General features: G+C 42.5%; 1 protein-coding gene across 1 annotated transcript; it reads right to left on the bottom strand.

The window, feature by feature from the left end:
- Positions 1–140: 140 nt before the first annotated feature.
- On the bottom strand, positions 141–14583 carry LOC138193263 (transketolase-like). The gene is made up of 14 exons (XM_069141190.1): positions 14197–14583; positions 12451–12568; positions 12079–12192; positions 11092–11189; positions 7909–8100; positions 7097–7215; positions 5948–6144; positions 5629–5793; positions 4731–4887; positions 3593–3723; positions 2871–2954; positions 2665–2758; positions 2446–2568; positions 141–965 (listed from the first exon to the last, which is right to left on the bottom strand). Exons 1-14 carry the CDS (start codon positions 14301–14303, stop codon positions 778–780), a joined length of 1887 nt encoding a protein of 628 aa, XP_068997291.1. The 5' UTR covers positions 14304–14583; the 3' UTR covers positions 141–777.
- Between the last annotated feature and the right edge of the window lie 1490 nt (positions 14584–16073).

Below are 16073 nucleotides of genomic sequence, written 5' to 3'. Positions count from 1 at the left end.
ATCACAGTGTGCAACATAAAAAAAATAGGATTTTGATGTTAAATCAATAAAAGTGTGTTCTAATGTGTTTCTTTCATTGCGACCTTTTGAACTTGGCTTCATGCCCCTACAACCCGCAAGAAACACCTCAGACACAAGTATTGTGAAGAAACCATCCCTTTATTGGTGTGAAGCAGTCCCATCCAAGTCAGAGTCAAAAGGGTTAAAAACAGTCAGTGCTCAAACAGACCAAACCAGAGTTCCTCCGCACCCTGCTGGCTCTAGTGGGGTAGGATTTACAAACTCGTACCGGGTGCAGACGTTCAAAAACGCTGGGCCCAAGACGTGAGAGGGGTTCCACAGAAATGAGAAAAAAAAGACTTGACTTTACGTCCAAAAAACACATTCACTGCTTTTACTGAAACACTACAGCAGCACCAAATCTTTCTCTGGGAGGTAAGAAGGGACTAGACGGTGGAGGTGAGGACATCTGGGTGAGTGGAGGGGAGGAGGTGCGTTTACTGAACTCACAAACTGATGGGGTAAAACTCTGGGGGGGGGGGAGGGAGGGGGTGTCAGACCACATTGATGACAGTTAAAATAAGAACCATGTTACTGTTTTATTTTTTCAAACAAACAATTTAGATCGTTTAATGCGGAGGAGAGCGTGAGTGGGCCAGAAGTGCTTCCCCTCCGTCTGTTGGTTTATTTGTTTGTTTGTTGTCTCCATGGTGATCACCAGTTAACCACAGAGTCATTTACCACGTTGTTCCAGCCGCTGTCCCTGCTGCAGCCGTCTTACTTGGCGTTGGCCGAGCTGCTGAGCACCTTACGGACAGCCTGGGCGATGGCGTCACGGTCGATGCCGAAGATTCGGAGCAGCTCGTGGGGCTTACCGCTCCGGGGCACCTGGGAAACTGCCAGGCGGTGGACGCTGAAGCCGGTCTCGTTCACCACCGCAGCGCATACTGCCTCACCCAGACCACCTGAGGAATCAGACCATAGAGCCGGCAGGGCTATTGATTAAAGGGCAAGTTCATCCAAAACACATGCACAGATTCGTTTCTCTTTTTAAATTCTGTGTTTCCTTCTTTTGACTTCCACCCTTCTGTCACATTCAATCTCATTACACCTCCATGGGCGAGTGAGCTCTGCAGAGATTTGATGTGGACTGACAGGACTGGCGCCACCCTCTTTTGACTTTCTCACTCCTCATACACCCCCCCCCCCCCCTCCCACACGCACACACACACCCTCCACCCTCCCCCTCCCGAAAGGACGGGTGCACAAGAGTTTTGTTTCCTGTAATTATTCCTCCTCTTCATACTCACCATTGAGAGATACCTCAAGGAATAAATCCTTGTAATTTATTGTGCTGAAAAAGAGGCAGCTTCATCAGGTAACAAACTTTCACATTTCCAGTTGAATGTAGCCGACTACTCGTGTAAATCTGAACGTGAGCGTGCCAATGCAACAACAACACTGCCTTTCACTCCCTAACACTTGTGTGTGTGTGACCCCATTATGGACAGACAGTCGTCATCTCAAAGGATGGAAGAAGCAGCCACATTCAGGACAACATAAACACACACAATAGGGAAGAGGAGAGAGAAAGAACACATTCTGGATGCTTGTTTTTGTCATGCTGGTGCTGAATGTAGGTCAGCGAGAGCCCAAAGGCCGGAGCTGAAATTAAGACACCCTGACAAGCTCCTCCTCTTCCACTCTTCCCTTCTTCCTCCATACATTGTTTTAAAAAAAAATATATATATATTTTACATTTTCCTTGTCTTGCAGCTCTCTCTTCATAGTCACAACCCCCCAGCTCTCGGTCATGTACAGTGTCCCCATGCTTGTCCCTTCAGAGATTCTCTAATCTACAGAGGGACCTTGTGTCCTTTGCAGCTCTGGACATTTTTTTTTTCATGAGCTGATACAGAAGCAGCGGGAACACGCAAGCAGCTGCATATTTAATCCTTCTAATGCCTGCTAGTCACAGCTCGGACTCCAATGAAATGTGACTATACTGACTTTAACTGAACATGATTATAAACGGCTGAATAAAATCAGTATATTTATATTGCCCAAATGCCCTTAACATTGCTGTACATCATTTGGATGTATCGGAAAGCATAAGTCTTGGTATGTTGCATATAATTGGCATCATGAAGCAATCGTGTCCAGAAATCAAACTTCTTGGCATTTTATAGAGTTAATTTACCAATTGTGACAATGCATTTCTAGCATTTTATGACAATAGCAAATCTAAATAAATAAAAGAAACATAAAATCCTAATTTTCCTTTAACATACCACAGAGAATAATTAGGCTTTAATGCTCTTATCAAACTTCACACTGCAGCTTCTTTCTTCAGGTTTAGGATTTTTAAAGAAAATAATTCAGTCATAACTGGTTGCTTTGTACCTGAATTGTTTTTGTTAGTTTTTGTGCGTGCGGACTCCTGACCTTCGTAGTAGTGGTCCTCCACCGTGATGATGCGTCCTCTGGTGGCCCTGGCGTTGTCGATGATGGTCTTGGAGTCCAGGGGTTTGATGGTAAACGGGTCGATCACGCGGATGTTAATTCTCTCTGAGGGAGGGGAGAGGAAGTTGAACTGCACACTGTTTTATGATGGCACGTTGATTTCTTCCTTTTTGTCTTTTCTGACTCTGTTTTTTTTTGTACCTTTCTTGAGCTGTTCAGCAGCAGCCAGAGCCTCATGGAGGGTCACTCCCGCCCCAACCACAGTCACATGGTCGTCGTTGGTTTTATATGCAACCTGAGTGGGAAGGGAAGATACATTTGTATGCGATCATGATAAGGAGGAGTAAAAGACAGATTTGATTTCGATAAGTCATAATGGAGGGCAGTATGAAAACACAGATACAAACCTTCGCCTGTCCAACGTGGAAGTCTTCGTTGCAATTGTAGATGATGTTGTTCTCTGGGCGGCTTGTTCGGATGAAACACAAACCCTGGAATAAATCACAAATGATCAGTGGTGGAATGAAACTAAGTACATTCACTCAAGTATTATACAACTTTGGTGTACTTGTTAAAGTATTTCCTTGTTATGTTACTTTACACTCCTATTTCACTATTGTACTTTAGTAACTAGTTACTTTGCAGATTCAGATTATTAAAATGAAATATAGATCAACCAATAAAGTATGCTGTATTATTGTACCTTAAACTACCCAGCCGCATATATAAAGTAATTAAAATTAACTCCAGTTTAATAAATAACTATAATCCAATAATATAATATCTGTGATTCTGAAATGGGCCATTCTGCATGATGAGTACTTTTACTTTGGGTATTTTCAGTAATTTTTGATGCTGATGTTTTTTTTACTTCTACTTAAATTGGATTAGAAATACAGGACTTTTAATTGGAACAGAGTATTTTTACACTATAGTATTGATACTTTTACTTCAGTAAATGATCTAAATACTTCTTCCACCAGTGAAAAATGATCGTAATCTGTCTTTACTTTTAACAGGAGCTGTGCAAGGCTGGATCAAGCTAATGAAATAAAACGGTCCCAAAAAAAATCTCAAGGGTTTAATATTTCCCTTTTTTTTGTTACATCTTAAAGGTGTTTATGAGTACCTTTGTGTTGGCAGCGAGCTCCACAGCCTTCTCAGTGGAGACACCGTCACTTGGGTAGAAGACGGTCGCCGTGGGAAGGGCTCTGAATATGGCCAGGTCCTCCAGACCCATCTGAGAGGGCCCATCCTCACCTAAATATACACACATGCAGTATTAGCACCAAACCAACAAGTCAGGCAGACTAAAACTCACATGTATGCTGTTGGCTGGAAAAAAATAAATTCTGGTAGACTGGCATGCATTCAGTCTGTAAAGGTGGGCATGCAGTGTACCTGAAGAGGAAGGAGAAAGGGAAGGAGGAGGGAGAGGTGAGAGATAATCAGGCCGCTCTGTCATCACCTCCATGACACAGAGACAGCGAGGGGGAAGGAGGACGGGAGGAGTGCTGACACCAGGAGAGGAATATGGACAACACAGCAACACAGAAGATGAGAAGATGGGGAAAAAAAGGGTTTTTAGCATTCAGGGGAAGTAAAACCAATAAATAGTGAGGAGAGGTTCAACTCACTGCAGTGAAATAAAAAACTCAAAAACCTCGTTCGGAATGAAACGTGTTGTTCAGTATTTATACATTAGCTTAGCTTGATTTTGGTTTGACATGAATTGTGCACATTTATTATTATTATTATTATTATTATTATTATCATTATTATTATTGTGAGTTTGACTTGATACAGTGGGCTGAGGCAATCCAAAAACAGAACTGTGCCAAACTGAGGAGAGGAACAAGGTGCAGTGAGAGGAAAGGGGTGCAGCTACTTCCACCTAGGGGGTCAAAGGTCAATGAGGCTATTGGTATATATGGAATATCTTTGGGAATTGCTATGAGCCATAACAGTGGTAGTACAAGAAGTAACTTGTATACAAGTTCATTTCACATCTTCGAACTACTCTTTGCCACAGTTACGGTAACAAGATATGCACTAATTTGCAACCAATAGCATCAAGTTTATCTTCCTTCCCTCATTTGAAAGCCAGTATAACCTAAAAATCCTGCTTAATGCCACCTGATGTTACTATAAATATCCTGTATAACAATGATCACTTTTTCACCAACAAGATGAGGAGCCAGAAGAAGTAAAAGTGCATTAAAATGGATCACAGGGTGCGAGTGTCAGGAAGCGAGAGGGTAACTGACCGATGGAGACGCCACAGTGGGAGCCGCAGAGGTTGATATTGCTCTCAGAGATGGCGGCCATGCGGAGCTGGTCATAGGCCCGGGTGAAGAACGTGGCGAAGGTGCTGGCGAACACCACGTTGCGGTCTCTCACAGCACAACCCATCGCCACGCTCACCTGTTGGAGATAGTGGAGAAAGAGAAAGGAGGGGAAAAGGAGGAGGATGAGGTCATGTAAGGTGTATTTATTTGTTTGGAGAAGGCAAGTACAGTACGGTTACAGCCTCAGCTACTGTATACTTTGTTCTTAATGGTAAGTAAGTACAGTACACAACCTCATAGAGCTGCTAGCATGGCAGTCTTGTAAATAAGCCACCAAAAACGAATAGTAGGACACCATATTAAAAGGCTCAAAAGTCCCAGCAGAGTGCAATGACATACTGCATCTTATACTTCACGTGAAGTTATGATGAAGCAGATTTTTAACGACCAGACACAGGCTGATAATGTTACTGACATCAATAAAAGTACAACTAGGACACTAAACTCTGGTTATGTTAATGCTCCTCAAGGGAGGATGGGACATCAAAAACACTTGACAATGATTCAAATAACGCAGAGTAGTCAATAAACTGTGACAATGGAAGATTACAGATCAGAGGATAAACATCTAGTAGAAAAAAAAAAAAAAAAAAAGACTTTCTTGTATTTAACAGTCTGTACACATGTAATACCTGATAAACCAGACAATAAAAGGTCAGAGACATCTGTTGCTGCTCTAGACCTCTTTGCATGGCGTTTTTAATTTATTGTAATGTTTTGCTGTTTTGCCTTCACATCCTTCTTCACAGTTTAGACTTGTGGTCCACGATCTCCTGAGCCCTCTAACTGCAGTGTTAATCCTTCATCTCCCTCTTACCATGTTCTGCTCTGCAATGTAGCACTCCACGTAGCGGTTGGGGTGTTCGTTTTTAAAGAGCTCGGCGAAGGTGGAGTTCTTGGTGTCTCCATCCAGAGCCACCACGTGGTCGTTGTAACGGCCCAGCTTGGCCAGAGCCATGCCGTACGCCTTCCTCGTAGCAATCTGGTTACACAGGGACAAACGGACAACCGGTCAGTTAACCTCAGTTAAATATACAGAAGTTTTAACTTCATTTAAAGACAGCGTCATCTGGTCTGTTTAGCTCAACTTTTCATACAAGTTAAAAGTCTGAGCCGGTCTGCACCACTGATCTCACCTTGTCTCCAGTTTTGTAGCTGGGTGCACTTGGCATGCGGATGTTACGGAGGCTGACGGGTGACGCGTCCTCATTGGGTGGAGCAGGATAGAGGCGCTTGTTGCAGCTGATGACGCGGCCCTGCAGCTCCTTGATAACGCTGTCCGCCATATCTTTGGGCAGAGGTTTACCATGCCAGCCCATCTTATCCTCAGCAGCTGAAACACACGCACATACCTGACTACTCACTCATGCAAAATTTTTATATATAAAAAGCTTTTTTTTAATCATTCTATTATCTATGTTGTCCAATTACTATAAAGTATCCCATAGTTTTTATAGAATTGTTTTTACTGTAAACTTGAAAAGCTGCTGCATCTGTCATGAATGTGTGAAATATCCACATTTCAAATGAGTCCAGAAATTCTTAACAGTTATCATAAATAACGATAAAGCATAATCCTGAAGAGTTAAACAGGTTTTCTACTGGTGCCTTTTAAGAAGACCTGTGTGCAGTGGAGATATTAATGACGTTTATACATTTACTCTACTGTAGAACTAAAACTCCCACTCTACTTTTATGCAAGTGCGTATTCAAATGCACATAAAATAAACCTGGTCAGCCGTCACACTCATAACAATCTTCCACCTCAGTGGGTCACAACAAGCTGTGTCAAAGGTCAAAGGTTAGAATCAAGAGGCCACAGGTTTACAATTACACTCACTGACATTTTTTTCAAGTATAAACTAATGCACACACACACACACACACACACACACACACACACACACACACACACACACACACACACACACACACCTTGCTGTTATAATAACTGTCCTTTTCTTTGTCTCTCTCTCACATGTGGTCACACACACTCCACACTGTGCTTATTACAACACGAGTACAAAGGGCCGTCGCTGCGAGTGGGTCCTACACATTCTGAGGGATTATTGAGCTGCAGCAGCTGAAGCACTAAAGCGCTGCCTGGATTACAGCGAGTTAGAGCCCCTCTGCTCCGACGGTGGGTCCTTGGGCCAGTTAAGAAAACTTCAGACAGAACTGTTATTCGCAGTCAGCATCTAAGGACACAGAGCATCTCACAGAGGAACACTGCACCGACATTTGACCTCACATACTGTGAACCACTGTGTGACTGGTTATTGTACCTGGTATGCCTTTGCCCTTAATGGTCTTGGCGATGATGGCGAGTGGCTGGTGGCGGGGCTGACTCAGCACCTTGCACAGTTCCTCCACGCTGTGGCCGTCCACGATGATGGCGTGCCAGCTGAGGAAGCAGAGAAGGTAAAACTTTACATGTAGTCCTATTCTGAGCCTCTTGTGTTAATATTAACCCACTTTTTTCATTTTATAAATGTCATTGTTCTATTCCCTTCATTCTCTCTGAGGTTTCTGTGTATAAGTTAAAATTTTGATATATTTGTTTTACCTTGGTTTTACATTATTTGAATGATATAAAATGGATAAAAGCAACAAATCCTCACATCTTAATAGTGTTTTACGAATAAACGATAAGGAAAACTGATGTTGAATAATTGTTCTTGTCCAAGCAATAGTCTCATCATTTAAACACTGAAGGATTGTTTCTCAGCTGATGGGTTGTGACCCAAAAGTGATCGCGTAGCCCTTTTTATTTTGAAGTCTACAGAACATGTTTCCCATAAACTTGTTTGAAAAAGGAACTTTTCATTGGGGTTTTAGCCCTGCTTGCACTTCTGTTGCACCCTTTTTTAATGTCGTGTTTTTAACAGTGCATGAAGGCGTTGTGTATTACTGCACTATAATTTTGTAAAATAAATTTGAGTGGCTCAAAAATGTCTAACTTTTGGGTCTCTACGTAATGATAAAGGAAAAATGTGGTTCCTGAGGTTTGACCTGTTGAGAACGCTGCACTAAACTACTTGCCTCACAGTTACACATACACACAAAAATACCAAGTCAAACACGTCCCCCTGCTCACCCGAAGGCCTCGCAGCGTCGCTGGTACTTCTCCACGTGGTGCTGAAGCGGAGCCGGGTCGCTCTGACCCAGACGGTTGATGTCCAAGATGGCCACCAGGTTGTCGAGCTGGTAGTAGGAGGCGAAGGCCATGGCCTCCCACACTGAGCCCTCCGACAACTCTCCATCACCCAGCAGGCAGAACACCCGATAGCTGCAAACAGAGAGAGAGAGATTTAATGTTTAGTGAATACTAAGATGAACAGACAGTAGGGAGACGGGTAGTTTTCCATATCTGCTTTATTTTCCCTCCTGGCACATTCTCCCCTCCTCTGATTCTTCCTATAGGGCTCGATGTGACAGCTGACCCTCACACCTAAATACACCAACCAGACACACAAACAGAGACACCCACCTCCACACCCACCCACCCCCGCCACGCTCTGATCATCCTCAGTAGTTGCTCCTGTGGCGTAACGACTCCTGACAGCTTTCCAGTCAAATAGACACATTGTCATTAAAACGGGAAGATAGGCCGAGACACGCCACATTACACCACGCATTCCAAACCCTGAGCGCAAAGGAAAAAAACACACGGCAAAGAAAGACAAGAGGGGAGAAAGAGGAAAAGAGGAATTCCACAGAGGTGGAAGTGGTAGAGAGGTGAAAAAAGGGGATGAGATTCGAGGTGAAAAAAAAAAGAGGAGAGAAACTCGTTGAACTGATCTGTAAAGTCTACAGGTCAGCTTTTGAAATGGGTTCTCTTCTGATGTGAAACTGCCCATAATTATATTTACAGAAGCACCGAATCAAATGTGGAACGACTGCAAGCTTGTGCTCATCATTTAAGATCTCCAAGTTATAGAGACTTCAGTTAATTTCTGCTAGTTGATATTTCTGCAACAATTTTATACGAGTAAGAGTTCAAATAAGATATAGTGAAAGCAGAAGTTGAATTTTTTTTAAGTAGTATTTGATAGACTTTGATGGAATTTGAAAATCTTTAACCGAGAATAATCGAGTTATATTATGAATGCAGTCAACCCTGCAGGGCAGACAGTGAACAGGCACATCAGAGGAAACAGAATAATGATAAAACTCTGGTTTCTACAGAATTTAAAAAAAAATCTTCTGTGACATATTTCTATTGAAATGTAGAAGTCTGTGCACCATGCAAAAAGTTGAAGGCACATTTTTATATTTTCATCATTGATCATTTCCAAAATAATATTGCAGCATGACTGCATGTAATGTCATGGATATTTCTTTATTTACAGTCATTGTGTTTGACACATGGAGACTAAAGTCATCTTTGTCAAATAAAAGGTTTTCATGAATCTAAGAGTCAGTGGTAAAAACTGCAGATTGACACACACTGACAAACACACGCACTATAATCTGGAGGGCATCTGATACAGCGACACCAGGTGCAGCTACAGGAGTAAAGTCATCCCTCGTGAGGTGTGTGTGTGTGTGTGTGTTTGTGTGCGAGTGTTTTCCTCCTTCTTTCATCCTCTCATTACTAAACCACCCAACCTCATCCAGCTGGCACGCACACGCATGCATTTCCTCTCATTGTGTCACCCACACCGTTACATCCTGCCAACACAAGATCAATGAGGAAGACGCTTCCGGTCGATAACCTCGGTCATGAGCTGCATTATCTTTGCTACAACGTGCGAACGAGCATGAAAAGGAACTCTGCGTGTGTTTGATCCAATAATCTCACATGTACATGCAGAGTATTGAACCGGAGTCACACAAGCATGAGTCAATGAACAGTTGGTTGTTCGTCTCGTCATCACTGATAAATGTATTGGACAGGTTCATCCATGTATATCTTAATAAACCACACCCTCACCGGGTTTGTGTTTGGCTGGCTGTTAGTAGGATACACACAATCCAGGAGAGAGTTTATCTTGCAGTTTAGTTGCCATTCAGCACTTTTTGCCTCAGATTATGTTATGAAACAGTGATGCAAAGTGTTGCAATGAATTAGCTTGACATGCTGCTCAAAGCTTGGAGGGGGAAGTGCATACACCCGTGTGCATGCCCGCACAATCACACGCAGCATATGACATGCAGGGTGGATACAGTATGATCTACTCTGTAAACAAGAATGCAACAGAAGCACAGAATGTGATTTCAGCAATTTCTTTTTGGAGAGAAGATGAAGAAAGTGGGAGCGGCAGAGAGATGAGGGAGGAACTGTGCTTTTGCATGTGTGATTATTAGAGCAGAAACAATTGAGTGCACACAGAATGCAGAGAGCGAACGATATCAAGGACAGCCAACTCCGACTGTAAGTATGGTATTCCCTGACCGCCTGTTTCACTATCTGCTATGTGCATAAAAAAAACAAAACTAATTGGCCTTTAAAACATTCTCCTTCTGTTCTGTAAAATATGTCAAATAATGTTCCTGGAAGTCAGATTTCAGCACGGACATTTTTGTATAATGTCCGTTTTCGATAAAAATGTGAATGAAATGTGTAGCATCCTCTTTCAGGCCACACAGCTCCATCTTCCTATTGTCAAGCTGAACGCCACGTGGTTCTTTCTAGATCACACTAGAACAAAGACGACGCAAGCGAGCAATTTAAATCTGCTAACATTCAGCTGAGCAGTGGCTGAAAAGGGAACTGCATGCTTGTTAAAATATCATAATGAATCTATGTTTGAACAATAAATATAAAAGAAATGGCTGCAGGACAATAGACAGATTTTGGTTAGAATAAAAGAAAATGTTGTGAGAAGATGAATTATCCCCAATCACTAATTTCTTCTGATCTCTTCCTGGTGATGTTTTAGATCTCAGAGATGTTACCCTCATTTGATCTGATCTGAATGTAAAGCAGATCGAAGGTCAGCTCTCCTGGCTCTGAGCAGCTGCCTAAATGTCAGCACAGACCAGGCCTGTCAGGGCGGGTTTGATCCAGAGCTGCACGCTGAAATGTCACATGTCTGCACGGCTTGCTGCAGTGTACAGTATGTCATGAATAATTTCATACGGTCTACTTTAATGTGTGCGGAGATGCAGGCCGGGCCGCTGCGCTCCCTGCATATCTCTGCATGTTGGAAGGTCCCTGCATGGGGTTGTTTTCTTTTCGGGGAAATTTGTGTGTGTGTGTGTGTGTGTGTGCGTGTGCGTGCGTGTGCGTGTGTGTGTGTGCATGTGTGCGAGAGGGTGATTTTGTGTATGTTACCTGGCCTTGTCAAAGTATTTTCCAGTGTAGGCCATTCCACAGGCAGCCCCCAGCCCCTGACCCAGAGATCCAGTGGCCACATCCACAAACTGCTGCTTCTGTTTGCATGCAGACACATAAAACATGCATCTTACTCCTCAGACCGGACGAGAGCTTCAAGTCAAGCATGGAACACAACGCATGGATTGTTTTTAATTTCTTACTGGACAAGAATAAACAGCAACAGCGATACTGTCAGTCTGAGTCTTGCAGTGTGTCAGTATTTATGTGGACACAGTGGCATGAATGTCTGCAGCTGAGCACAGACCATTTGTGTCACACAGGCAGAGCTTTGTCTGCCCGTGTACAGTTTGTTATCTGTATAAGAATATTCATGTCTTTATATGTACAGAATGTGCAGCTAATACACTGTAATATACTATATATAATGTTGTAAAGAAGTCATTCACAAACTTTTTGGCTTGAGGAGGTAAAACTTAGCAGTATTTTGAAGGAAAGAAGGCGACATTCAAAATCTGTATTGGTGTTTGCAGTGCAGTGTAAGAAATAGTTAAACTTTTTCTAGCAGGAAGGATGAAACTATCTTAAATTGCTGAAAGAAAGATTTTGAAGTTTGAAAGTTCCACTATGGCTACATCTAGCGGCATCTACTGCCCAAAGCCTGCAAGCCAGCAGAATCTGACGGCGACACAGAGGAAGACGCAAAAACAAACTTAGTTTCAAGCACAAAATGTTTGCAATCTAATCGTTGAACTGGTAAAAGACATCGTGAAACAGCTTAGAGGAGTAATATCAGTGTTAAATGTTTGAAGAACAGAGTGAACGTTGCTTTATTGTTGATTTGCACAGTCACAGAGAAAATTTTTGAAACTCATTGCATCAAAGTCAAAACATGTCAGCGCTGTAAGTGCTTTAATGAATTCCTAATTTATGTGTGTTGGTTAATTGTGATGCAGAGCTTCCCTGCAGGTGTGAATGTCACCTCACCGGCACTGGGTGTCCTTCCAGGATGGAGTCGACCTTGCGCAGGTTGAGCAGCTCGTTCTCCTTCAGGTAGCCGGTCTCAGCCCACACGGCGTACAGCACAGGAGCTGCATGACCCTGAGGCAGAAGTTAGAGCTCAAGTGCGCTGCATGTGTCATTACAGCACACAGTACAGATCTCAGTGTTTTACTAATCGCCTCCTTGTCTGCTTACAGGTGTTTGAACAACTTCAAGTTATTTGGACGTTGGTAACTCGATTAGCAAGAGCATGCATGTGCACTTATGAACACATGCTTATTTTTTGTCTATGTGCCACCTCGTTGGGTGCACTGTCTCTGTGCATGCATCAGAGTAACGGTAATGTGCACGTGTTACCTTGGACAGGACAAATCGGTCATTGTTGGGGTTTCGCGGGTCTTCAGGTCGGTACTTCATGGAGTGGAAAAACAGCACAGACATGATCTCTGCCACGCTGCAACATGATGTGGGATGACTGCAAGAAAATGAGAGAGGAATCAGACAGAGCATTCCAATAAAAAAACAAAAACAAAACAACAACTGATGTTTCTCCTCAGTCATAATCTATAAGCATGTACAGGACACACTGGAGATACAGACAATAGGAGAAAAAGGTGGGTAAAAGAGAAAAAGAAAGACAAAGTGGTAATTAGAAATCGAGTTTGACTGTCTGTCGGATCTCTTCAACCTTGATCTAGTGAGTTAATTCATGCCAGACCATCTGTAGTCAGAGAGTTATGTAAGGCAGACGACAGGCCAGTCTGACTATCAGGGTCAGACAACCAGTAAATACATAAAAGAGTCTCCCTCTCAAACACACAGCACAAAGCGTGAATGCATTTGGATTATGTCTCTCTTTCAGTCCCTCATGCACACACACATGTACATAACAAAGCCATCATTCACTGTGTGAGCCCCAGGCAGTTAAAGTCATTATAATTCAATACAAAATACGTTATGATGAGTTTTTATTTCTTGCATGTTATTCTTGTCTTTATTTTCACACGACATGCCAGTAATAGCTTACTTGGAGTCAGGCCTCCATATGAAGGCATTTTTTTTGCCTGTCCTGAAATAAAAAATGTGGTCGGATAAAAAAAGAAAAAAGAAGCTGCTTTAATGCAAAGAGAAGCAAAACAAAGCCATTCAGTCGGGCACAAAGGCGCCCTGAAACAGTTTCGCTCTTTCACCTATCATGATTTTTCATTTCGTTTGTATTTTGTAGGTCTATGGTTTCAGCGCGTTTTTCGGTTCCAGTTGTAATTTGAAATTCCACACCGGACGTGCTTTCCCTATACAATCCTACTTGAAGCTGGCGTGACTAGCTACACCTGGGCACGCAGGCGCGGCTGAAGAGCTTCAGTGCGTTCACCGGCGGCCAAGCACCACGTCGCCCCACGAGCAGAACAGCACTGGCTGCACAGGATCATGCAACTATCCAATCTCTGCTCCTCTGTTACATAACTGAACACAGAGTCCGCAATGGGTTAAGGAGGAGAGGAAGACTGTTACACCTGCAGCAGTTTATGCACGACGACCGAACCTCCATGTTCACGTTTAATAAATGTTTTATGAGCTTATTTGAAGAAGCGGCTGTGCAAAGCAAACACTACGGATTATTAAATGCATAAAATCAATCATTTCTATCTGGAACCTAACATGCTCACTAACTACAATGAAGACGCAAAAATGGTAATAAATTAACGAACTCTGGCTCTTAGCACCAAACAAGTCTTTTCTGGTCAAGTGCGTAAAATACGCACAAATATTGGCACAGAACTACCTTTACGCACAGATAAAACAGTAAAAAAAATAAATTTAGACATGCAATACACAGTGCTAGATTCTGATCGTTTGCAGCTGAAGTATAATAATCCGTCATTACAGTGCTGGTGCACTTGCATGCCGTCTGTTAACAGACAGTAAATCCATCAGTAAACAGTGATGCGCGCTCCTTACGCATTTCTCCTCACTTTAAAAAAACGTCCTTCAAACAGAAAAACGACATGAAACATAATAACCAGCAAAGGAAAGTAAGCAGTTTTTGTTGTGAAATATTTTTTCTCCTGTTAAATTGAATCTCTCCGCCCCCCTTCATCTCACCCGCTGCCCGCTGCAGTTGTCGCCTTGATGGAGTTGATCCGGAGTCGGGTGGCGATGTTCCTGAGCGCCTGCACCGTCTGCTGGTCCGGTTTGTGGTAGTCCTCCATCTGGCCGATGCACCGAAGAAAAAGCACACACACGCGTACACACGAGTCGGTTAAATGGAGGTAAGAGTTAAAAGTCCCCGGTCTGCTGTCCCGAAAATAAAAGGAGAGGAGTGTGCAGCGGACGATGGCAGGGGTTAAAAAGAGACAGCGCAGTTTAACATGAGAGAGAACGAGAGAGAGAGAGGGAGGGAGGGAGGGAGGGAGAGGGAGAGTGGTGGTGGAGGAGGAGGAGGAGGGGGGGGGAAGGGGGGGAGGGTCTGCAACCAAATCCTATGAATATGGCTAATCTCAGGCTAAAAGGAGCCTCCAGTTAGTCCACACTGTCGCACGAGCTCAGCCAATAGTAGGACGGCTTTGGACTGAGACCAAGGCCACCACACGCACACTCTAACGCGCAGGTGCACGCGCGTAAGGCAGGCAGGAACACTGTTTAGGGACGCGCGCGGTTTCAGTGTGAACAGCAACTGTAATTTCAGAAACAGAATTGAGGAGTGTTAATAAACAGGGAAACATTTGGTTAAACAAACAAATGCGTGACATTTTTTGACCATTTTAAGATGAATTAAAAACAGAAATAATTTAAAAAAAAAATTGTGTGGCTGAAAAGCTGAGGCATAATTTATAGGAACAAACTGCAGTTCACGGTTTCTGTATTTTGTGCCATCTTTATATACGTCAGTGCATTTATAATCCTCCTGACTTTCATCATCTTATGCAGCTATACAGTCAATATACAGTAACCTATACATACTGTAGGTCATCAGATGCTCTCACTTTAATGGACTTTCCTTGTAGTTGCACCATGTGGCAGCTTGGATGTGAAACTTGAAGGCGTTATACATCTTCAGCAATATCACCATGAAACTTTATGGATTTAATACACTTGGTTTTGGAGCACAATTAAATTTATAAAAACGGGTTCAAGATAAACAATGAACATCATATTTGTAAATATGATCAGATTTAAAACCCCTTTAAGGAAAGTGAAGCATCAGTCTGTGACTAAGTGACTGGAGCCCTCTGAAATAACAAATTATTATCCCATGCAAAAAAAAATATTTATGTATTTTTGCATTCTGAATCCAAATATGCATTTGGAGATTCTTTAATCGTAGGTGTTTTGTTCCAGTATGCTTATAAGGACATGGAAAGGTATAAGTGGAGACCCTGTATGTTAGCAGACTGCTGCTGGATACTACAGACAGATGTTCCTGAGGTCAAATATAAGTGAAAATCATACACTTTTACACTTAAGTAACTTCGTTCATATTCTTAGTGTAACACAAGTCTTAGTCATGAATATGGAATATTTGTTGCTACTTAAAAATCATGCCAGATAGAAAAATTCCAAAACAGATTTTAATTTCGCATACAAATTTATAAAAATAACGTTTTGTGTAACAGTTTTTTTTTTTTTTTAATGAGAATGTAATAAAGTTCAGTGGGCTTCTACAAAACAAAACCTTATCAGAGGAGGGCAGCGTGGTCTCAAGTGCATTTCCTCTAGTGTGAACAGGTTTGAAGTATGTCATGATACACAGTTCTTTAGTTAAACAATAAGGACGTATGGAAGGAAATCTGACGGATCGCAAAGGACAGTAATCTGAATTTAATGACATTTCCCAGTGAAGCTGACCTGATTAGCTGGGGTACAAACCAGCTACACCTGTAATGCACTCTTACACAACATCCAGGTAAAGACTGACAGCCAATGGTGGATTGATTGTTACCACCCTGTAAAAATGTCATTTTAGTGTTGGGTTGGATTCC

The sequence above is a fragment of the Embiotoca jacksoni genome, unplaced genomic scaffold (genome assembly GCF_022577435.1).
Source record: "Embiotoca jacksoni isolate LCO1_2020_lvr unplaced genomic scaffold, fEmbJac1.0.p SCAF_9, whole genome shotgun sequence".
Taxonomy (NCBI): Eukaryota; Metazoa; Chordata; class Actinopteri; family Embiotocidae; genus Embiotoca; species Embiotoca jacksoni.
This window is presented reverse-complemented; position numbering and strand designations above follow the sequence as displayed.